General features: G+C 43.5%; 1 protein-coding gene across 1 annotated transcript; it reads left to right on the top strand.

Annotated features, from left to right (window-relative positions):
- The first annotated feature begins 7 nt into the window (after positions 1 to 7).
- RAB12 (RAB12, member RAS oncogene family) lies at positions 8 to 23,652 on the top strand. The gene is made up of 6 exons (XM_011222862.3): positions 8 to 241; positions 13,404 to 13,464; positions 19,430 to 19,568; positions 20,631 to 20,720; positions 21,344 to 21,448; positions 22,429 to 23,652. The coding sequence occupies exons 1-6, from the start codon at positions 16 to 18 to the stop codon at positions 22,540 to 22,542; spliced, it is 735 nt and encodes a 244-aa protein (XP_011221164.3). The 5' UTR covers positions 8 to 15; the 3' UTR covers positions 22,543 to 23,652.
- Positions 23,653 to 23,863: the final 211 nt, after the last annotated feature.

The raw sequence follows: 23,863 nt of genomic DNA, 5'->3' as shown, positions 1-23,863 counted from the left end.
AAGCCGTATGCGTGCATGGATCCGGGCGCCGCGCTGCAGAGGCGGGCCGGGGGCGGCGGCGGCCTGGGCGCGGGCTCCCCGGCTCTGTCGGGCGGCCAGGCGCGCCGGAGGAAGCAGCCCCCCAGGCCGGCCGACTTCAAGCTGCAGGTCATCATCATCGGCTCCCGCGGCGTGGGCAAGACCAGCCTGATGGAGCGCTTCACCGACGATACCTTCTGCGAGGCCTGCAAGTCCACCGTGGGTAAGGGCGCCGGGGCTGGGCCGGACCCCGGCTGGGCCCCTCCGCCGCCGGCGCTGCCCTCCCGCGGTGCCCAGCGCCTTACCGGCCTCGTTTCTCTTTGCGTCTGTGAGCCTTTCCCTCTCCAGCTGGGTGGCCTTGCGTTTGGTGGATGGGCCTCTCCGTGAAATCTAGGGGGAGGGGCGGCCCCAGTGGAAGTCCTTCGATCCTATTCCTAAAGCCAGACCGAGATTTTCGAGTAGTCTCAACGCAGACTTGGCCTTGGGGCCTCCCGGCAGTCCATCCTCCCCCGGCACAAACCCCTCCCGCCCCTCCCACGTCCCTGACCTGAGCTGGTTATTGAACCAGCGTCCCCTCTCGCACCCTCCAGGGGCCGGTCATGAGACCACGGTGATGCATTGGTCCCGTTCAGCATTCAGGGACACTGTGAGAATCTCTCCACGGAAACTCCTGGCCCTTCCATTACTCACCCAAGAAAAAACGTGATGCGAGGTGGGAAGCAGCCGGGCAGTGGAGTGGAGTGGAAGCCAAATGGCCAAAGTGGGTCATCTATAGCGAATTACGGTGCTTAGCCTCGCCTTGTGAGAACCAGGGCTTATCTGCTAATTTTGAACTCACTTTTCTGATGCGCTGAAATAATGAAGTTTGAAATTCCCTGCGGAGGATCTATGGAGAATATTAAGACTAAAACTACACTAAATTTCTCATAACTGTCAATGCGGGTCAGAGGGACTTCAGCTGTACTTGTCCGTGACCTCAAATAACCCTGGGACTTGCTGAAATGGGGAGGAGTCTTCCAAAATCACCTGGGTGGGTGAAGTACAGCAGTGAAGTAAATACAGTGACTCTCCAGGTCAGAAAGTATTTTGTCCTCAGGATCTAAAATTGAAACTGCAGAGGGGAAGTTTTTTTAATGAAGTCCAATTTATGGGACTTGAAATCGAGGTATGTCGGGTCGGTGTGGGTAGTAGTTTTTTTCCTATGGAAAACCCATTAAAGCTGTCAAAGCTGGGGGAACCACCTAGATGAGGTAATTCTTCAGAGTAAAGGGCAGTCACCTTCAGTGATAGACGATAAAGGATTTCCCCAAGGAGGTCCAAGAAACGTTGAGTAGTATTTAAATTTGAAATACAGAATTAAAAGTATCTTCCCACGTACCTGTACGCATATTTAAAATTGTAACTAGTGGTAGCCAAGGCAGTACAGTTTGGGGAAGGATGGTTTTTAAATGTAACAGAACAATACTATATTTTCAATGACTAATTGGAAAATTAAACCCCCAAATGTCATACTGTCTTTTTTGTTTCACCTTTGAGAAGTGTTTCCCTTGGTCCTTTTTGGGAATAGACTATTTGAGAAATACTTGTCCTCTGTGTACCCTTTGTTTTTAAAATGATGCCCTTGGGACCATGATATTAAAATTGAGTAGCATAACTATACCTGTTTTAAATATCCAATCTTGGATCATATAGAAGCTAGGGAGTTACTGAATGATCAAATGAAGTTTACGTTGTTATTTTAGTACCTGATGTAAATAGAGGTAAAAGCAATTTAGAAGTGTCCGTGTTTTATGGCTGCGCACTTCAAAATACATAAAAATGGAAAATATGGTTGTACTGTGTGAGAAAGAGAAATCAGCCCAGGCACTGATAGGTGGATAAATGAGAGGTTGGGTGGGTGGAGGGCGGGGGGGATAGGAGATGGGCAAAGATGTGCTTGCTTTAGCGTGGGAAAGAGCAGAGGTGAAGAAGGGTTTTCTGGGCAGGGGCTAAGAGGTCAGTTGTGCAGACCTCCCCACCTTCAGAGCCAACTGCAGGTGTGGGTTTTCACAGGTACTCCTGACTGACCAGCTGTGCATCCGAGGTTCCCACAGCCATCTCCTTAGGTTTGATTAATTTGCTAGAGCAGCTCACAGAACTCAGAGAAACCGTCTCTTTACTAGATTACCAGTTAATTATAAAAGGATGTAATTCAGGAAGGGGCCCAGTGTTTCCATGGTCTCTGAATATGACTACTCTCCCAAAATACCACGTGTTCACCAGCCCCCAAGCTCTGAACCTGTCCTTTTGTATTTTATGGAGGTTTCCTTACATAGGCATGGTTAAATCATTAGCCATTCGTGATTGGGCTCAGTCTCCAGCCCCTTTGCCCTCTTTGGGACGGGGGACAAAAATTCAGACCCTCTAATTACTTAGTTGGTTCTTCTGTTGACCAGCCCCCATCTTTTGGTGACATGGGGGCATTCCAGCAGTCTCCTCATTAACATACCAAAAGACACCTTTCAAATTTGCTCCCTGGAAAATTCCAAGGGCTCTAGGAGCTCTGTGACTTGGAATGGGGACAAAGGCCAAATATGTATTTCTTAGTATAAATCACAATCTCACGGGCACATTCTGGGACAGACTCATTAGGAGACTTTGGGAATAAGGCTTCAAGACCTCAACTGCCATGCTAAGGAGCATAGACCTTATCCCATAGCAACTGGAGCTGGAAAGGCCTCTGAATATAGCATTGGCATGGAGACAGTGAAACTAATTTGGCAGGATTACATAGGATATTTATTTGGGAATGATGAAGAAACAGGAGGCAAGGAGACCAAGCAGTTTGGTGCTCTGTCCTCTTGGCAAACATAAATATATACACTTCACGTATCTCCCACGCTCCTACCGCTGTGGGGCTCCTTGTGTGGCTGGGTTTTTGTCTTGCTCATTTTTGTCTCTTCCAAACATAGCCTATAGTACTTGGCTCAGTGTTTATTAATTGTGGGAAGTCCAGAGAAAGTTGACAGCCTCTGGTCTAATCCAGAGTATGAAGACACTTCAAGAATGCTAACTAGCCCCCCTTCGACCTCTGCCTCTGAGTTGCTTTTTCCTTTTAGCCGTCAGATCATTTACTGAGCACCTGCTGGGTGTGAGGTGCTATGCTGCCCACTGGAGATGCGGCGGTAAACGGGACATGGTCTCTGTGCAGAAGGGGCTCAGAGACTGTGGGGCACAGGATGACCCGTGTTGGTAAGAGCAGTGGTGGAGATGGGTGCGAAATATTTGAGAACACAGTGGAAACCCCTCTAATTCCGGCAGTAGGAAGAGGGCTTATCTGGGAGGCTGCCTCCTAATTGGAATGCTATAAAGATAAATTCATTCGCAAGTTCCTTGAGAAAAATGCTATTTAAATGTAGTGTTGGGTGTGGTGCTGAATTGTGGTCGCCTCACCTGGGTGCCTACTGGCTGAGCAGTTAGCTCATGGCTGAGTGTCCTTCTGAGTACATTTGGGTCCACATGGACATTCTCTTCCACAGTGGACTTTCCCGGTCTGGGCTTGTAGATGTGTGCTGCTCATGTCAGCAGAGTCTGGAAAAGATCCTGGGCCCCACAGCATGGCAGGGAAGAGTCTCTGAACGTATGCCAACAGAGGTGGGTTACTAAAGTGACAGCCTCATCTAAGTCAGAGGTGAGAAGAGTGGCTCCAGTAAGTGCCTTTTTACAGAGAAGCAGATTCACTTGAACTTTCTATGAAAGATTGTAGTGGAAATCCCAAGGGATTTGAGATAAAGAACTTTATAAAATTATAAATGAGCAAAATGTTGATTTTTTTGTATTGTTTATCAGATCAGAAGTTGATTTGGTTTAAAACACACACAGAATTCACCAAGATATGAAAAGCTAAAAGACTATTTAAAAAAATTTAAGTAAAAAAATTTTAAAGACTATTTACTAATTGACCTATTTAATGGAAACTGTCTAGGTGGAGTATTTTTTTCAATGGAATTTTGTATCCACGGAATTGAATTAGCCTGATATAACTAGCATAATTTGACAGGTCTTTAAGAAAGTACAGGGCAGGCATGCCTGGCTGGCTCAGTTGGAAGAGTGTGTGACTCTTGCTCTCGGGGTCATAAGTTTGAGCCCCATGTTGGGTGTACAGATTACTTAAATAAACTTAAAAAAAAAAAGTACAGGAGCAGTTTTTTGAAGCTTGAGAAATGGAAACAAACTAGTTCTGTTGTAGAAGTTTACCTGATATATAAGAAAGCAAACCAATAAACTTTTATATTTCTCAGCCTTTGTTTTATTTCTGTGTAACTGTTGGACACTAGCTGTTAACTTTGTTTGAATTAAAATGGTCTTAGCAGGTAGCAGCCACTTTCACCCCTGCAGTGGCAGCATTGCATTCTAGAAAAAACACTGGAGTAAGAGTGAGGAACCTGGGCTTTTGATTTAAGGTTCTGTAACTAACTAGCTTGTGACTTTGAATAAGTACTTTAGTTGCCTGTGCATACAAAATGTAACATTCTACTCGCAGTAGCTACTATTTATTGAGCGCTTACTACGGGCCAGCAAAAGGGACACTGTCTGATCCTCAGGAATCCTGGAATTTACTCCCATTTTACAGATAAGGAAGCAAAGGTTCAGAGAGAGAAACAACTAACCCATTGTGGCACAGCTGGTCAGGGCCAGGGCTGCACATGAGTTCTTTCTGTTTGTTCCTTAGCTTACTCTGAGATTTAAAGTGACTTTGCGAAAATTGTGACTCAGAATCAAACGCCACAGAGTCCTTCAAGACTTAATGGAATCTGGTCCCCCTACAGGCCTGTGAAGATAGTGAGGTCGTTATCAATGGTATCACCGAAATTGACTTTCTTTAACGATGCTGCTATCATCACTCGTCACTTGCCTTCGGGATTTTAAAATATGCTCTAAGAATTGGATTTCTTATCTAAATATTCAGTCATTCAAACATCTTCAGCCTTTTGCATATTTATTAAAATTTTCCAAAATTTTATATGTATAAATAGAGGAAAAGTAGGAGTAAGGCAGTCTAGATCAGAATTCTGATTTTTCTGGGCAGTAAGATTTCTCCCAGGGTGGTGGAAGTCAACCTGGGCTTGCTAGTTGTTTTATTTTGTGAACTAAAGACATTTTTGAAAATCTGCTATCACCAACTTTTCAAAAAAAGAAAGAAGGAAAAAAGGTGAAGTAGACCAAAAAAAAAAAAAAAACATTAGGAGAGACATACTATCAGAATTAGAAAGTTCTCTGAATTTAGTTCTGGGGACCTTACCGCTCTTATTTTCCTCATTGTGCATCAGTGCATTAGACTGCACAAGCTGGCCCCTGAGAATAACTGATCGTAGGTGATGGTGCTTCACACAGAGTTCAGAGTTAAGGCAAAGGTGCATTGAGGATCCCTGCTCCGTGGGCAGGAAGCTTAGTGTTACAGGTAGGGGACTGCATTGTAGCAGGAAACAGGTGAATGCTAATCCCCTGCAGAAATGGCTTTCTGTGGGTCTGGCTCTGAGTGTTAGGGGACATGCTGGATGAAATGCTGCCCACGAGCGTCTGGTCAGCTTTACCTGGAAGCAGTGGAACCACTGTCAGGGGAAGCGACTGCTTCTGCTTCGCTCTGGAAAGAATCAGACATTTTTGCCGGAAAACCCAGAATGAGCATCTAATACTGGATCAGACTTCTAAATTGTGTATTTTATTTTGCTTGTGTTTGCTTATATGCGTCTTCCACGCCATGGCTGATCTGCCTAAGTGTTTTCACTTAGAAGAGAATTAGGGAGCGTAGTCCAGAATTCCCACCCCAAGAGCCCAGTACCGAGCCTTTTCAGTGCTGTCTTACTCCCCTGCCAACATGATGTAACACGATGACTCAGGGAGATGTGAGTGTGAAAGGAACAGATGCAGATGGCTAACATTTCGTTTTTATACCAGCAGATGCTATGCATTGTCATTAGCTTGATTTCTTTAATGAACATGGTGTGAACAGATAGGTTTGTGTGGAGCTCGTCCCTTCCTCTGGAATAGTTAGCTTACAAAGAAAGTAAGGAAATTTCATTGCCGTCTGGTTGTTTAAGTTGAATAAAAATCTATTTAAAGACCTGGCTTAAGTGCATTCAGCTTTTCTCTCCCTGTGCTGCACGGAAGAAGAAAGGTTTCATTATGCGTGATAGAGATCCAGATTCTTAGAGATTGCCTCTCTCCCTCCAGCCCCGTGGAATCTGCCAGGAGCAATCTGCTAGCAGATCGTAGAACTGGCTTCAGAAGCCAGAGAGGCTCCTTTGAGAACTGCTAAGTCCAGATTATTCTCCAGCCTTGAGTGCCAGATACATTGTTCTAATTAAGCATTTGTTGGAATGTGTAAAGAAAATGTAGCTTTGTATAGTATAGTCAGTCCGCAGGTATTAGCCGAGAGGCTGTTTGTATTTATGTAAGACGCCGTCCTGCTAGCCATTTTGTAGGGCACAAAGCTACTGCCTCCTTACCTGGCTTGTCCTTTAAGGAAGGGCAAGGGAGGGAGTCATGGGATAGCCACAATAAAATGTTAGAAAAGAGGTATAATGCTGTGTTGCTGTACTTGAAGAGAGGAAGAAGTTGATTATTCTCCTTTTGTCCTTTGATTGTACATCTTTGACATTTGGAAAACCAAAACTACAGATCTAAAACAGTGCCCTTGCTTGAATGTGATTATGTTTTTCAGAAAACTCCTTATCCTTTAAAAAACCAGAAAACACAACGCCAGCTTAACAGAACACTATATTCCATCGAAAACCTTCCCCCCCCCAAATCTGACAGCCCCCACTGTTTGGCTTTTCTGGTGCTTATGTAATGCCTTCTTAGTTTACAAAACCAAACAATAGCCTGCAGCCCCACCTCGGGCAGGCTTCTGGTGGAAGGAGCTGATGAATCAAAGTCTTCTAGTTTTCCCACCTTCATTTAGGATTCAGCAGCCCCTGAGCCTGAGCCGGGACCCAGGTAAAGGGACAGGCCTCTGCGAGCTTTGCTATTCCCGTGCTTTCTCTCCCTCCCCAGGCCTGCTGCACCAGAATTCTCCTCGGGCCTACAGTCACCTACAGTCTTTCACTTTTAATTTTCACTTCTAAAGAAAAGCACTCCACCTTCTCCTTGGCCACTACTCCTTCTAGAGATGCCCCTCCGTCCCCTACCCCAATGGTGTGATAGGTGGAAGGAGTGAATTTGAGAGGTGGATGCAGGGTCCCTCCCCCTGCCACGAGCTGTCAGTGTGTCTTTAAGTGAGCAGCTTAATTTCAGTTTCCTCATTCACGGAAAGAAGTAAGTAGGACTTACGTGCTTTTCTTATCTCATGGTACAGGAGTGGGATGGAATATCTTGGGTACCTGGCCTAAAGAGGCAATTATAAACGTCAGTTATGTTCCCTTCTCCTAATTTACACCATAGATGCAAAAACTCTGAAACACTCCAAAAACAAGTCTTTATCCTTTGGAGATACGTACTGAAATATATAGGTGAATATGAAAATCAAAATGTAGGGGTGCCCGGTAGCTCAGTCGGTTGAACATCCCACTGGTAGTTTCGGCTCGGGTCATGATCTCAGGGTTGTGGGATCGAGCCCCACGTGGGGCTCCGTGCTTTGTATGGAGCCTGCTTCAGGTTCTCTCCCTCTCCCTCTGCCCCTGCCTGCCCCTTACGCATGCTCTCTCTCTAAAATAAATAAACAGATTAAAAAAAAAAAAGTAAACAGATGACCTGGGTAAAGTGCAAAATACATTTGACAGTCTCTGCATTTTTATGGACCCAATCTGAGTAATAGTGCAGTTGATGTTTTTTGCATATGAAGAAAATATTACTGATACACTGTTGACCATCTGTGGTTTTGGGTTTTTTCCCCAGATTTTTCTCCCCTCCCTCAATATTCTCTTCTTATGACCAAAGGCAAGTTAACTCTGCCTTTTCGGAGAGGGGTATGTCTGTAACCGGCGAGCAGAGGAAGGCTTGCTGGTGCAGGAAATATCTGTCCAAGGAGCCAGCGAGCCTCACTCTTAACTTTTTAAAAAATATTTCCCTAGCAGTGCCAAACTAATATATCTAAAGATATGTTTATACCTTCCAGCTGTCCCCGCCTTTTCTTATCATCAGAGGAGGCTGCACAGTGAGGTGGGAGGAGGGTAGCCTGGAGCCATCCACCAGGTTCAACTCTGTGCCCTAATACGTACCTGCTTGGTGACTCTGGGCAGCTACTAGCCCCTCTGACATCAGTGTTCTCATCTGAAGAATGGGGGTAATAATACCTACCTCATAAAATTGTTAAGAGGATACACTGCAGTGAATTAATGGACATAAAGCCCTTAGAATAGGACTGAAGCATAGTAAAGAGCATAAAAGAGTTCTTAATATTTTTATTAGGAAGGGAACAAACCCCTTCCTGTGAAATTCTTTCCTGAGTGTATATACTTCATGAAATCGTAGCCGCCTGCCCGTTCTGACGGGCTCTATGGGGCACACACACTCGCTTCCCTCCCTGCCTCTCCTTTGAAGTCCATCACCTCAGATCCTCCCTGCCCCCTGCAGTTCGTGGTACCCCTGCGTTTGTCCAGCCAAGGGCAGGGCTCCCTCTGTGCTGCGTGTGTCAGGGACGGGAAGACACTGGCTGTCTTGATTTGCTGGAGCAGAAGTGTGTCCGGCATGGAATGAAAGAGGCAGGTCTGACTGATAGGATAGAGACTTCCTGTCCTCCGGCCTGATGAGCCTTCCTAATGTCATATCATCATTTTACTATTTTAATAATAGTACCTAGTGCTGAATATTTTACAGTCATAGCACTTGGTTTCTATTGGTTGAATCCTTTTCTGGACGTGGTGCCTTCCGGTGGGGACTTACGTTGTACTCTCCTCTGGTAGGTGGCATTTGGGCAGAAGACTGGCCCCACGTTCGGGTGGCTTGGTTTCCGATGTTAAATTTACCTCTCTCTATGTGACTTTGACTCCTTTCTTAATTTATTTTCTCACTCTCAACTCTGTGAAAACACCGGAAGTCCTCCCCCTTAGTAGAAATATCATGTCCAAAATTGGATGACACTATATAAAATCTATATCCTTGGAAGAAAAGCCACTGTATAAACTTAAGATAGTTATTTTAAAGTGGCAGTAACAGCACAACCGCTGTTTGAATTGAGACAAATTTAATTTCAAAGTCTGTGAAATCTTTCAACCTCCTAAAAGTGTTAAGTAAAATAAAATCAGATCTTGGGGGGAAGGGGGAGATGGGCAAAGAAGTAAAAGGGGAGAAGTCCATTCAGCTGTCATCGTAGGCGTGGATCATGGTGTTATTTTTGCTTTTATTTGTTTAGCTTTTTGCTGGAAAGGAATGTGAAGAAAGAAGCTTCTGTTTATTTTTGCCATTTTCATTTTTGTAGCTTCTTATGGCCCAGCAGAAAGAGCTATTGGTAATGTTCTAGAAATGTTTTGCCTTAAGGGGAACTTAGAAGTCTTATCAGCACTAAGTATGCCAGTTCTTTATGCTATTGCTAAGATTTATGAAAGACAAATACAAAGAAGGCCAAGTGCAAAGTTAAGCTTCCTTCTTTAACAGCTCAATTAGGGTGGTTCTGGGTGATTTACAGAACATTGCACACCTTGCCGCCTTTTCCATGCATATGACTTTTATTATAACAAGTTTTCATTGTGGGCAGTGTTATAAATTTGAATCTAGATTCTGCCACTCAGCCAGTATGTGAGATGACCTTAAAGCAAATTACCTTGCCCTCTCTCCACACTGGTGTCTCCCTCTGTAAAATGAGAATAATAATGACCACTTCACTGGGCTGCTACAGGATCCCATGTCAGCACAGAGGGTTTGACAGATGTCTACTATCATTGTTACTAAAGAAAAGTAAGATCAAGAAGACATGGTACTCACATAGAACCATCTGTGCCCATTGGACAGGAATTATAGCTCTGTGAATTGTGTCCTTTCTGATTAAAATATTTTTAGAAAGACTTTCGTGGCATTAGTAAGCTTAAAGAAAGGTAAGCTCCTGTTGCCAGAATAATTCACTTAGTGGACCACTTCCCAAGTAAGTGACTGAATCGACTATTACCATAATAATCCCCTGGGATGAGTGCACAGACGGCGAGGGTATGAGCGTTATTAGGACTGCCCTATCCTTTAAGGGTTTACCATCAACAATTGGAATTGTAGGGGAAATGAAATACTCTGTTTCTAGGGTGACTGTACGTATGCTGGGCACCAGACACTCAGAACATCTGCCTTTCCTTTCGACTAAGGTGTTTTGTATGAGTTTTGTTGTCTTGTTTTGTTTTTACTAATCAGTCCCGAATTTCCTTAATTTTTCCAACAAGAGTCTGCATTTCTCCTTACATGTCCAGCATTTGATGGAGAAGAGGAGGTGGCTTTCATTGATTGGATTTATCGAGTTGCTGTTATGTGCCAGGCAGTGTACTAGGCTGCGGGGAGTCAGAGATGTCTGTGTCCTCAGGGAGGCACCACACAACAAAGAAGGAATGATGTGAACAGGGATAGGAGAGAGTTCAGGTCCAAGAACAGAGTGCACAGATAGGACTGGGGGGCAGGCAGAATGGTTCAGTTGGGGAGTCACCTGGGACGTAAAAAGTTTCTGGACAGACAAGGAGGTTCTCTAAGAAGAGAGAAAGGCACTTCTTTGCCAACTGCATGGGCTGTTGATTTAGGTCAGTATGACTAAGCCCTTTGAGGGCAGGGACTATCTCCATCAGCTGATGGTAGGGCTGACTGCTTACCCTGGGTTTTCAACAAGGGCCGGAGATGGAGACGCCACTTTTTTTGCCCCTTACCCGTTCATAAACATTGGTCCCAGCAGCTCCTTCTCAGGGCCAGCTCTGTGCTGACTTTTCCTAAAATGAATCCACTGAATATTTGAGGCTGTTGAGGACTTCTTACCTTCTATGAAGGATCAGTATAACTTTTATGACATGCAAATTCTTAAAATAGACAACACAGAGATTTTTTACTTCATGTAAGAAGGATTTTAGAAACATTTACTTTTGTATGCTTTGATACAAGCATGCGTCTCCAAGCCGTAAGTTGGAGTAAGTTTCCAGTTGTTAAAAGCTACTGAGTGGTGGCGAAATGTGGTAAAGGATATTGCATTCAAGAGAGTGGGCTATTTTGATGGGCTCTTTTCTTTTATAGGGTTTTAGATTTAGCCACTGGCTATTTTTGTGTTGTTGGTGAAGTTGTCATTAATCCTCACTGAAACTAGACAGCCTTCATCTTGGCTCATCAGATTCTGTGCCCATACACCGTCGCTTCATCTATGTCTTGTTTTCCTATTAACATTACCACTTACTTGCTGATTTTGAACACTAACACCCTTAGCTTTTACTTTTATTCATTAGACCTTGTGGTTATAAAGAACTGTTTGTAAAAGTTACATAAGTTGTTCAAGTAGGTTGAAAAAAGAGGGTCTGACATATTCAGGCTCAGAATAATCTTGAGAGAAAACAGCCTAATCAAAACAAAAATCACTGGCACTGGCTGTTTCAAGGGATTCTTTTAGTTGACCTGAAGCAGAGCTCACAAAAGAGGTATCATCTGCCAGTTCTTTTAATAAAGTAGCAGCCGTTGTGACAAGTTTTACAAAAGTTACAGCCCCCTTAGCTGAAACTTAAAACAAAAACAAAACCTCAAAGTAACTGGAAACAAAATAGAATAGTGGTCATGACAAAAATATGAATTTGATTTGTAGTTTGCCATCACAGAGCAACATGGTGAGGCCCTAACTGTAGCCTAGTATCAGGAGGACGGGTGTTTCATCTTTGAGCTGTGGCTGTTTAAGATCAGAACATAACAAGGATCTCCAGGCTGTTCTGTGTGCCTTGTAGAAAATAGCACTTTAAGTTGTGTTCTTCCCTATGGTTGAGTCATTCAGGAACTCTGAGGATATTGGTAGTCCGCAAACATGCTTCCTGTTTCAGGGCTGGTTTAGAGTGTCATTTGAGTTTGAAGAGCAAATCGGTTCCAGAACTGAAAGTGAAATGAAATTAAGCAGCTTTTGCTTCGCGACATTTGAAATTATGGCTGGTGTAAGAGATCAAGAATTAAAACTTCGAGTATTCTCTGGCTTTGTTCTCTTGGGACAGTTTATGTTCCTGCAACTTCTCTTTATTGTACAGACCAAGAGCTGGTCCCCCCCCCCACCGCCCCGGGGTTGTAAACATGTCTTTCTGTATTGCATTGGTGTCTGCAGCGTGTTACTAATTATAAAAGTCGGTCACATGCCTTTCGCTTCACCTCAAGAACATCATCTGACTTTGCAGTGCTGCATCAGATTCCTGAGATGGAGAGCCTGGGAGGGGGTCTGCACCCACCGTGCGGCCGCAGAGCACTCACTGGCAGACATAGGGCAACCCCGGATCCTAAGAAGCAGGCAGGAAGTGGTTCCCAAAGTCGGCATCCCTTTTGTTTGTTCTTCCTGGTTGCGAAAATGGTATAAAAAACATTGTTTTGAAATCTACACGTTTTCTATAACTGAGACCTGTATAAGGTAACGTACACAAATGAAAATTTGGTCTAAAAAATTATCTGAAGCTTTAAGGGCTTAATTAGAAAAGGGCAGTGACTGATATACAATGGTTTGCTCAGTATTAAAATGAATAAAAACTAAAATTGGGTATGTTAGCCTGTATAAGTAAGTTTTTTAAAAAATAATTCCTTTTGCATGCTATTGACAATGTGATAAAGAAGTCATGTTTATATAGGGGTGCCTGGGTGGCTCAGTCATTAAGCGTCTGCCTTCGGCTCAGGTCATGATCCCAGGGTCCTTGGATCCAGCCCCGCTCAGCAGGGAGCCTGCTTCTCCCTCTCCTACTCCCCCTGCTTGTGTTCTCTCTCTTGCTGTCTCTCTGTCAAATAAATAAAATCTTAAAAAAAAAAAAAATCAATCATGTTTATATATTAACTAAACTTTTTGTGAATGCTACAGAACTTAGTACAAATAATTTCTAAATTCAGACTAAGGCTGTTTGAAATCAAGATTAAGTTTCCAGAATTTCCTGTAAGAATTTTCCCCAATATATCATTCTTTTAAAGCCATTCGATTGTTAATGTAATTACCAAATGCGATTTTTTAAATGGCTTTTATGTTAAACTTGTGGAAGTAATAAATCATAGTACGTTTAGCAAATGCTATGTAGGTAGTTCGGGGTTAAACATCACATAGGTTGACTTCGTACAGTTCTGTGAAGTGCAGACTGCGTCTCAGGCATTGGTGGACTTCTTCCTTTTAGGATTAGTGACATCGGGTTTTTTTTTTTTTTCTGATGATACAAAATGTACAAGTAGGATTATTTTTTATGGCAAATTGCATCTTTGTTTTTCTTCACTTTCATTTGTTTTATTTGCAGGTGTTGACTTTAAAATCAAAACTGTAGAGCTAAGAGGAAAGAAAATCAGATTACAGATCTGGTAAGTGGGGGATCTGCCCCCAGTAACTTCCATGTGTGTTCACAGTCTGCACGCCTGTCTAATAAAATTAACTGTCCAAGCTGGCTTGCCTCTCCTACTTTTCCTCTCCTTTGCTCATCTTTAAATAAAATGAACAGTGAGAACATTTAGAAAAGTCTACTTATTTCATCCTTCATTTGCACATGGGGAGTGGTGAAAGAAGAGTGTTACCTTAATAATGCCTAATTTGGCCTTGATGCCTCTTTTCCAGTCGTTTGACATAATAGCCAAATTGTCATCACTAAGATGATTGCTCAGATGCTGGTCTTCACGTTTTTTAGAGTGATTTTGTTTGATAGCACGCAAAGAAAGTGCAGCACGTTCCCGACCAGACCTGCGCAGTTCCGGGGCAGATCGCCCATAGAGGGTTCGGGGCTGCCCGGGGCGGCGCAGGGTGAGCGCCGCTGTGGGCCGCGCGTGCTCCCGCCGGCCGCGCCTCGTGCCGCGTCCCGTGAGCCCAGGCGCGCAGCTGGGAGGGAATCCAGAGCCGCTCCGAAGGGAAGCCCTGCTCCCATGGTCCCGATGAGCGACTAAAGCAGCCGTGTGGTAGCTGCGCCGCTCGAGGAGCTTTCCGCGGCTCCCAGCGGCCCGCAGGCGGGGTGCGGAGCCGATCTGGCGGTGGCTGCGCCCTGGCACGGCGCCGGGGCGCGGAGAACGCCCTGGTGTGGGGAACAGCACAGCTGCCGTGTACTCAGCCTACTAACTCCTCTGCAGGTCCACCTCAGCTCAGTGTGTGTCCGCCATGTGTGTGTGTGCTTTCATCCGCGTTACTCGCTGCCTCCTCTGTGGCATCATCGGTCACCTAGTGCTTGAATGTTAGTGCCATGCCTCCATTCTCCACCCGGGCCCCTGTGTGGGCGCGGCCGCAGCGAGCCGGCCCTGCCGCCTGCCGGACGCGACTGAGGTAATGTCTGCGTGCGGCCGCGCCGCTGTCTAACCCACGGTGGACACGGGCTGGGGGCTGGGGGCGGGGGCTTTCAGTTTGACGACGGAACATGAACAGTCTTGCCCAAACACTTAATGCCCGAAAGAGGGTATTATTTTATTAGCCCTTGTTTGGAAAGTCGGCAAGCTTGGGTACGTTGCTGCCCGGTTTTTGAACTCGGGGAGGGACGACAGGGTGTGTGACGTGAGCTCTTGCCTCTGACCGGAAGCTGTCTGAGGCGCAGGCCGCCTGCGACGGGGTCATCCGGGGTGGTTCTCCACCCAGCGCCCGGGGTGAGCTCCTTTTCGAAGGGGCTGACGGAACACAGGGTGACAGAGCTGGTGTCAGGCCGTCTGTGGCGCTTGCTTAGTGAGCGACAGCGGTGTCTAGGCGGTGACATCATAGCCCGTCGAAGCGGACAGACCTGAATGTGCAGCCGTCAGTGTTCCTCTCAGTGTCATCTGACCCCTAAAAAGCATGTCCTCGCCGCCCGGAGGCTGGCTGTGCGGTGACGTTGGGTGCTTCCGGAGCCTCAGGCCAGTACCTTCGACTCTGGGTGCCAGGGCCTCACCCGTGAGCCCCCCGTGGGTGGAGAGGTGCTGGTGCAGTTGCAGCGAGTGCCCAGGACGCTCGGAAACGCGTTCGTCTCGGCCGTAGACGCTTCCCCGTAACTCCTCTGCTCCCCCTTGACTTCCCGAGACTGCAACGGAGGAAAGAGCACTTTAGTGACCGTTGAGAGGTCGATGACACGGGTTCCACCAGGAGCATCCCAGTGATTCAGTGAGGAAGGCGATCTTCCCCAGAGGGGTTTTCCACAGTGAATAACACACCCGCAAAATGCCCGCCACTTGGTAATCACTCAGTACTCTCAGATTGTCGCCCTCCGAAGTGTCTTGTGTGGAAGAGTAAACATTTCCTTCATTATCGTTGCGCAGTAGATAGAAAGGAGGTCTTGGAGTCGAGGCTCACTACTTAAAGTAATGCATGGCTCACGCCAGCCACGCCCCTGCTGTTGCTGGCATGTCTGCTTTGTGGCGAGCATGCTGTCACCACTTCGCCGTCACAGTTGAGGGCCTAGGAAGAGCCAGTGTTGCAGAGGGCTCTTCAAAGAGCCTCAGTAGCCTTGCTCTGCTAATAATAGCTGTGCTCTGATTTTCTAGAATGTTAGTCCATGGACATTCCTAGTTGGTTTTCACAGAGATCTGAATAGAAGAAATGCATTTTTTTCTTTCTTGATGATTTCTGGATAGAGCCAGTCTGAGGAAATATTAACTGAAGGTTCCTACATGTTTAAGGTACCAGAAGTTCCAGATGGCATTGGCCCACTTTTATGCTACATTTTATATCACTGCCGCATTTTTTAGTCCCTTGATTATCTGTGATCAGAAGAAAGGACCATTTTTTCATCTCTGTACTTAAAAGCGTTTCTTCATGTATGGGTATAAGACCTTTATGTAAGTGTAGCTAAAATAAAGTGTGTCCGCTAGAATACAGCTTCATGAATTGACATTCAGATGATGTCCAGAAGATTAAGCACAGGGAATTAGCATGCGTCCTGTAAGGGCCCCTTCGTCCCATCCACCATGCCAATCTTCCCTGTGGGGGGATTTGGTTTTAGCCAGCATTCTTATGTCGACATTGGGCTCATTTTTCATTCTCTGCTTGGAACAAGTTGGACATTTAATATACAGAAATTGGCTCCTGCCCTGCAAATTAATAATTATATCTTTTAAGTGGATATATTAAATACAAGTAAGAATCTTTGAATTTTCAAAGCATAGTCTTATTATGAAACTGGGGGAACAGAATTGCAGGGATTTTTCAATTTGCACCAAAAAGCAGAGAGAGAAATAATCACCTCATATTCCAGCTGCAGCAAATGACAGTTTAACTGACATTAGTACACTGCAAATCTCGAGAAATCAGCTCTTCATCACGACAGTGAAAACTCGGGTTTATGGAGATAAAGAGAGGAAATATTAGAATCCTGCATCTTCACAGAAAGATAGAAGCATGGTCAGTGCATTGGAGTCTTCTTAGCAGCTGATTTTTGAGAAGTAGGAACTTGGGTGGGACTTTTATGGTACTGGTGCATAGGAGATCTGTAATAAATACTCATGGAACTGTGTCTGCATTTCATTTCCCTGTTCTTTGACCGCCTGTGGTAACAGATAATTTAGTAGGGGGAATAAGTCAAGCAAAGGAGCTTCAGAGAAATAGAAAACAAATTTGCACAACCCACATATTTTGGAAATAGAGAATAGTCTCTCAAAGGAAGATGCTTTTCGACCTCAAGCATTCAGAGCCAGACACAAAAGATGGAATTTAAGGAATGACCTTAAATGGGAGTGGCAAGTTGATTATTAATGTTTCTTCATTGCGGTTTTTATAAACTGAACTTACTGGCTCATTTATTTGTGTTAGAATGATCACGTCAGATTTCGCATTTTGAAGTCTGTCCTCTTCTCTGTGTCTGAATGAAAGCCAACAGAGACAGCTAATTTCTTAGTGTTTCTAAGATTCCTGACTGTGCCACTCAGGCAACAGGTGTTTTTAACTTATGAGAAATGCCCTTTATTCTCCCTATTCTTCAACCGTTGGCTTTTTTATTATTTATTTTTTATTCTAGAAATCCATACAACATTGTGCCTATACATAACAATATTTTACACCGAAAACTCTGTTAAAAGAGAGTAGGTTTCTTGTCAGGTCATCTTACCACAATAAATAAAAGGATTTAAAATAGGGGTGCCTGCGTGGCTCAGTCGGTTAAGCAGCTGCCTTGGGCTTGAGTCCCGCATCAGGCTCCCTGCCCAGTGGGGAGCCTGCTTCTCCCTCTCCCTCTGCCCACCATTCTGCCTACTTCTGCTCTCTCTCTCTCTCTCTGTCAAATAAATAAATAAAAATCTTTTAATTAATTAATTTAAAAAACCGTTACCTCTAATTTCACTGTTTTTGAGTACCCAGTGTCTAGATTCTAATTCTTTGTGTGCAGAAATTAATGTCAGTTGAGTTACACTAAATAGCCAGATTAAAGTGCTTCGAATAAAGGCTTATTCTATTAAATTGTTAAAGTATTGTACTAACCAAAGATTTCAAAGTAGAAAAGATGTAGTTTTTTTGACTGTTTAAAGAAATGAGGTATTGTTTTTTAACAGTATCCCAACAGCACAGCATATTTTTTTAAAATATTAAAAATAGTTGATCAGATCCTAATTTGATCAAGCCATAACTTGTGATAGACTGGGAAACCATGCTCTGAAAGATTTAACTGTTGGTTCAAAAATATTAATTATGGGGGTGCCTGGGTAGCTCAGTCAGTTAAGTGCCTGGCTCTTGATTTCAGCTCAGGTCATGATCTCAGGGTTGTGAGATCGAGCCCCATGTTGGGCTCTGCACTGCACGTGGAGCCTGCTTGAGATTCTCTGTCTCCCTCTCCTTCTGTGCCCCCCCCAAAAGTATTATACCCCTGTGTGCCTAGGATTCCGGAAGTAATTTTATTCATTGATTCCTTGTGTAAATGGTATCTGATTGTGTTCCTTCTCACTAACCTTGAAGGTGCCGTGCCCGTTAGTGTGGTCCTTAAGGTTTTTTAGGAGTCTTGAAGAATTCAGTCCCCATCTATCCTATTCAATTTTCCAGTTTTTTGGCATTTCTAGATGAAAAAATAAAGTTTGTTGGAGTGGCATCCACTCCCACATTTTAAGCATGTAAACTTTTGTTCAGCACATGCTTATTGACAGTCTGCTATGGGCCAGGCACCCTGCTGGACCCTGATGCACAGAAACAGACCAGCCTCGGCCCTCTTGGCCTTCCAGTCTGTGAAAATGAATTTGCCTTCAAGCTTTTTTGTTTATTTGGCATAACAACGCCATCACTAACGTGAACTAATTTGGTGGCAAGACCAGTCTGAGTGAAGCCATAAATTACAACGCCGTTGCCGAAGGGAAGGGTGTTTTAGGGATACAGCCCCACGAAGCGCACCTCTAGGGAAGTAGTCTTGGATCAGATGCATTTGGGAAAAGCTGCGCATTCTCTCCACCTCTCGGAAACCCACACGCTATCATTTTGGGAGGCTTGAATGGCCTTGCAGTGAAGAACCCTATTTTCACTGCATTGCCCCCTGGCAATGTTACTGCAGGACCCACCTGCCTCTCATGGCCCCTGGGAGTATGCTGTGAGTTCAGGTTCTTTGGGAAGAACTAAATTACAGATTATCTTTAGAGAAATTTGTCTTCAGATCAGAAGCCCTGTTCTTGTGAGCTCATTCATAAACACATGATGGTTTTCAGCAGTTTCTTGGCTTATTAGATGGAGAAAACAATGTCTTAGCCAGCTGCTCTACACTGTTAGTAAGCTTACATCATTCTTCATGTTGAAATGATCAACTTCAGCCTGGAGAATAATTACAACTTTTGGTTTTTAAAGTAGCAATCAGACAGTAATGAACTTTACCGTATTTAAAAACCTATTTGGTCTCTTCTCCCTGCCCCCTTTGACCCCTTTTCTATTTTAGAAGGATTAAGAAAATAAGACTGATTTTATAGTACTTTTCCTTAGCAAGCAACTCTTGGTCCTCTTCTCAACAAAATCAGATCTAACCATTGATGTCAGTTAAAAGCGAGTTTGTAGGGGGCTCCTGGCTGGCTCCATAGAACATGTGACTCTTGATCTCGGAGTTGTGAGTTTGAGCCCCACATGGAGCACAGAGATTACTTTTTTAAAAAGAGAGTTTGTATAGTGTGTTACACTTTCCATCATTTTACATTGTTACTCTCAAAATCTTGGTTTGAGAGAAATTGGGACTGTTTTTGTCTGAACGTAACTCAGAAAAACTACCTCTCACTGCCCCCTCTCCCCGCACTAATACTGATGTGTGTGCATGAACGGGACTAGAAGCAGCCTGCAGGGGGTGAAGGGGGCCTCCACTCTTCGCTTTGGGAGGTGGAGTTTCTCCCTCTGGTTATTGTTTGGGAGCTGACTGTTGCTGCTGTTTTATAGGGACACAGCAGGTCAGGAGAGATTCAACAGCATTACCTCAGCTTATTACAGAAGTGCCAAGGGGATCATACTAGTATATGATATCACTAAGAAGGAGACTTTCGATGATTTGCCAAAATGGATGAAGATGATTGATAAGGTAGGAGTTGCATTTTCCTATGAGAACCTATTTTAATCCTATAGACCGAAAAGCCATGACCTCAAGCCTCAGGGCCCCATGAGGTACTCAGTTTGTGGATATGCTGAGGTCTTGAGATCTAACACTCTCCCCTCTTTTATACTTCTGCTTTTTACCTTTTTGTGAGTAAGTGCTGTCGTTTCTCGAGTACTTCCCATGCTCGCTCCGTGCCAGCCTCATCAGGTCTGAACCGCTCTGCCCCCACATGCCACACTGAGAAGGAGACCGAGACCCTTGAGTCACTTGGCCAAGGTCACACCATTCAGTGCCTTTCACTGCAGCCTGTCTCAAGTTGTGTAGAATACACAAAATTAAATGAGTTATTCAAGAGAGTTTAGTCTTTTTGAAGAGAGATCCTACTGTGGCTGTATTTTTTTTAAAACTTAGAAATGTAGCTTCACTTTTTTTCTGATTATAAGATTAATGATATCTTGTCATGATAGAAAATTTGGAAAATCAAGTACAAAGGTAAATTTAAAAATGTATACTTTTGCCATTTTGAAAAACCAGATTGAATCCACAGTCCATGTAGTTTTAGAGTGTGCTTACTTCACTGAATGTTCTATCATGCCTGCCTTCCTGTGTCATACGAATGTTCTTCCAAAGCATGGGTTCCTGTGGGTTGTTTTTTTTTTTAGTGGCTGCATTCTTTTTATGTACCTTAACTTACTTCATTCTCCATCTATTTTTTTGGACTTTCTTGAGTTATGACCATTGTAAGTATAGGGCTTTGCCTGTATTGTAAATCATTTGCTTAGGATAGATTCTTAGAAATTATTGGTCAAAGACTCAAAATGTTGTGGTTCATAATGCCTGTTACCGCATCACTCTCGAAAGCCCTGAGCCCCCGTGAGGACTGTCTCAGACCCCACCTGTGTCAGTCCGCCTGGGACAGGGCCAGTTCTCAGAGATGTGGGGAGCGGATGACCCCATGAGGATCGCAGAGCAGCAGAGTGGTTTACGTTTCTGACAGGATATGACAGTGCCCACCTTTGAAATGCAGCTTCTTTTAAAATTCCACAGTATGCTTCAGAAGATGCAGAACTTCTCTTAGTTGGAAATAAGTTGGACTGTGAAACTGACCGAGAAATCACCAGGCAGCAAGGTGAAAAGGTGAGAGAAATGGGGAGCAGAAGGGACGTCACTGTCCACATGCTGTGCAGTCAGCCGTTGGTAGACTTCTTAAATTTTTTTTTAATTATGAAATAATTATACAGTCACATCCTCATTTGTTTGGATTTAAAGGAGCAGGAAGTTTTAAAAATCATTTCAAAATGGAGGGGGGAGCATCCACATCAATATATACTGCATTATTCTCTAACCTGACATTTTCTACAGAGAAACGTTTTGTTAAGCTGTAAAATTGCTTTCATGATTTCATGATTTGCTCCCGGGTATTGTAACCTTCTGTGGAGAATCAGTGATATTCACGTTGTAAATGTCAGATGCATTACAGTTTTGGAAACTTGACTTGAACATACCCACATCACCTCAGGGATTTTGTTTTGTGTTGTTACTTACTCACCACGTCGGGGTCTGCTCCACATGCCTACTTAACGTAGGGGTTTGCTGCACACGCGAACTCTGTGTTTGAGCCTAAACCGGGCTTCGCAAACCTGGCCCCCACCCCTCCCTTCAAGTGGGCCCAAACTCTGTGATTGCCCCAGTCACAGGCCCCCGGGCCACCTGCTGCACCACCTGGCACCCACACAGAAAACATGAATCTGTGTTCTTAGTTCGCACAGCAGATAACCGGGATGAGGTTCTGCGAAGCAAGTGCCAAGGACAACTTCAACGTGGACGAGATATTTCTGAAGCTTGTTGATGACATTCTGAAAAAGGTAAAATAATGATATCAGGCAAATGTCTCATGTGAGACCCATTGCTCCCTTTATGATGTTTCAGTTGAGAATGTTTTGCTCAGAAAGGGAAGTAGGGCACGTACTCAGAGGTGAAGAACCAGGTGAGGTGGTCGCCTTGGCTGGAGGCCTCCAGCTGTGGCGGCCGCTGTGTCCACCCAGGGCCTCTCCATGTCCAGTGTTGGTGTCCAGTATATGTGCTGAGTCCTAACGATGGTTTAGTGAAGTGACTGGAGCAGGTATAACAATGTGTTTATTTGACATTTGCTTTTGTTCTTTTCCCATTTTCCCACAAGAATTAAGACACAGGTGGTGGGGACCTCGTGGAGAGGGCAGGTCCCTGGGCCCTGCCTTGCCCTCAGTGCTGTGCTCCCCAGCAGGGCCTGATTCCCTTCCCCAGGCCTTTCTGTGATACTAAGTTGCAGGAAAATTGCTGACAGCTTAGTTGAATAGTTTCTTCAAGCATCTATAGGCCTAAATTCAGAGATATTTTTAATAAGAACTTTCCTTAAGTTTGTGTTATTACTACATATAATCTGCTAATTCAAACATAATTCAGAAGCTTCTGATAAAATGATTGTTTAAATAATTGCTAAGAGAAGTTATTTCTTCCCTTATTGATGATATTACCCCAGAGAATGCAGAACCATTTGTTTCCCCTGTATTAATGCATTAAATTTTCATTATTACTAGGTTCTGTGAAAATACATGTTTATGAGATAGATCCATCTGGTTTCTTTTACCATAGGGTATGTTGCAGACTGGCCGGTGTTTGTGTGTGACAGAGAATAGCCTGAATCTGGTTTTCATTGTTTGGCTTAATATTTGAACATCTAATTAAACGTTGATGATTGGAATTTTAATGTAAAAATACTTTGCTCATATAATTGTGTAATCTGCAGAGCTCTTCAATATACAATTGCATGGTTAAATGTATTTGTCTTTTATTCTTTATCCTTAAGATGCCTCTGGATATTTTAAGGAATGAGTTGTCCAATAGCATCCTCTCGTTACAACCAGAACCTGAGATCCCACCAGAACTGCCTCCCCCAAGACCACACGTTCGATGCTGTTGATTTGCTACTTTGGAGACAAAGTGGAAATGATTCCTGGAAAGGGGAAAATGTTCTATTCTGCACTACAATCATTTTGACAATTTCCTTTCGCACTTTGTAATCCAAGTCAGAGCTATACACTAACTTGTAAATATGCAAATATGCAATCCTGGGTAAGTTTTGGTTATAAATTACATATTTCCCTCCAAATTACTATATTTCATTCATTATCCCAGCATCTAGTGTACATACACTGGGAAACATAGTACTTCTAATATGAAGAATGGGAGAAATGAAAGGTTTAATGTTTCTTGAAATAAATAATATAATTGTCCTCGTTAATTATATTATGAGGACAGAAGATATTCTGATAAGAAGAAAGAAAGTGGTTCTTTGCTTACTGTTTTAAAGAAAATTTGTAAAACTAAAGACTTTTTGGGAAAAAAATAAAGCTATCGTAAGTGCTTTTTCTTTATTTACAAGACATTTCCCCCAGCTGTAGCATCTCTGAAATATGGGAGTATTTCTGCCACAAAGCAAAGCTCCATTCATAGCCGTCTTTGAAGGGTATTTATTAATGTTATGTCATGGTAGAGTACTACTAGTTAGAGAATAGGGATTTGACTTGGTCCTGAGGCCGCAGAGTCTCTCTCATGGTTTCCTAATAGACATACCCTGTGCTTTTAAGAACTACAAAGATTCAACAAAGAAAGAAGTGTTTTTGAAACTATAGAAGATTTTAAAACAACGCTGCTGTCCTAAACAAATCCTGTTTAAAGGAATTTTAAAGAGATACATTTTACTATATCAAAGAACATACATGTATTTACCTAAACATTCTATACCTTTGTAATGATAAAACTGCTCCCCTTTATGGTGAAGCTTATTCCTATTAAGCCTAGACTGTGTTGTTTTTTTTTTTTTTTTTTTTTTTTTTTGGGTCTGATAATGAATTTGTGAACTCTATCTTTGGTATATCTTTTATTAAACTGCACTGTTTTGTTTAGTCAAGGTAAATAAGTAATTATGTATTTGAATAACTTGGCGTGTCTTGAGTGTTGTGATATGAAAAGCATTGTGGTCTTTCTACACTAATGAAGTGCAAATAAAATTTTGTATTTATGAATGACAGTTGAGTTGCCACATTTGTGTCATTACAAATTGTACATCTGACAGTATTTTTCAAAAACTCCACATCTTAATCTTTAGAGCATTTTAGCTAAGAAAAATATCCTCCACTATGGAAAACAGCCAGGCTGTTTCTCAGAAGGTTAAACATAGAACTACGATATGACCCAGAAATTCCACCTGTAGCTACATACCAAAATAAAAATAGAAAGCA

This window comes from Ailuropoda melanoleuca, chromosome 14, assembly GCF_002007445.2.
Source record: "Ailuropoda melanoleuca isolate Jingjing chromosome 14, ASM200744v2, whole genome shotgun sequence".
Classification (NCBI taxonomy): domain Eukaryota; kingdom Metazoa; phylum Chordata; class Mammalia; order Carnivora; family Ursidae; genus Ailuropoda; species Ailuropoda melanoleuca.
Note: the sequence above shows the minus strand (reverse complement) of the source record. Positions and strands in the feature narration are given on the sequence as shown.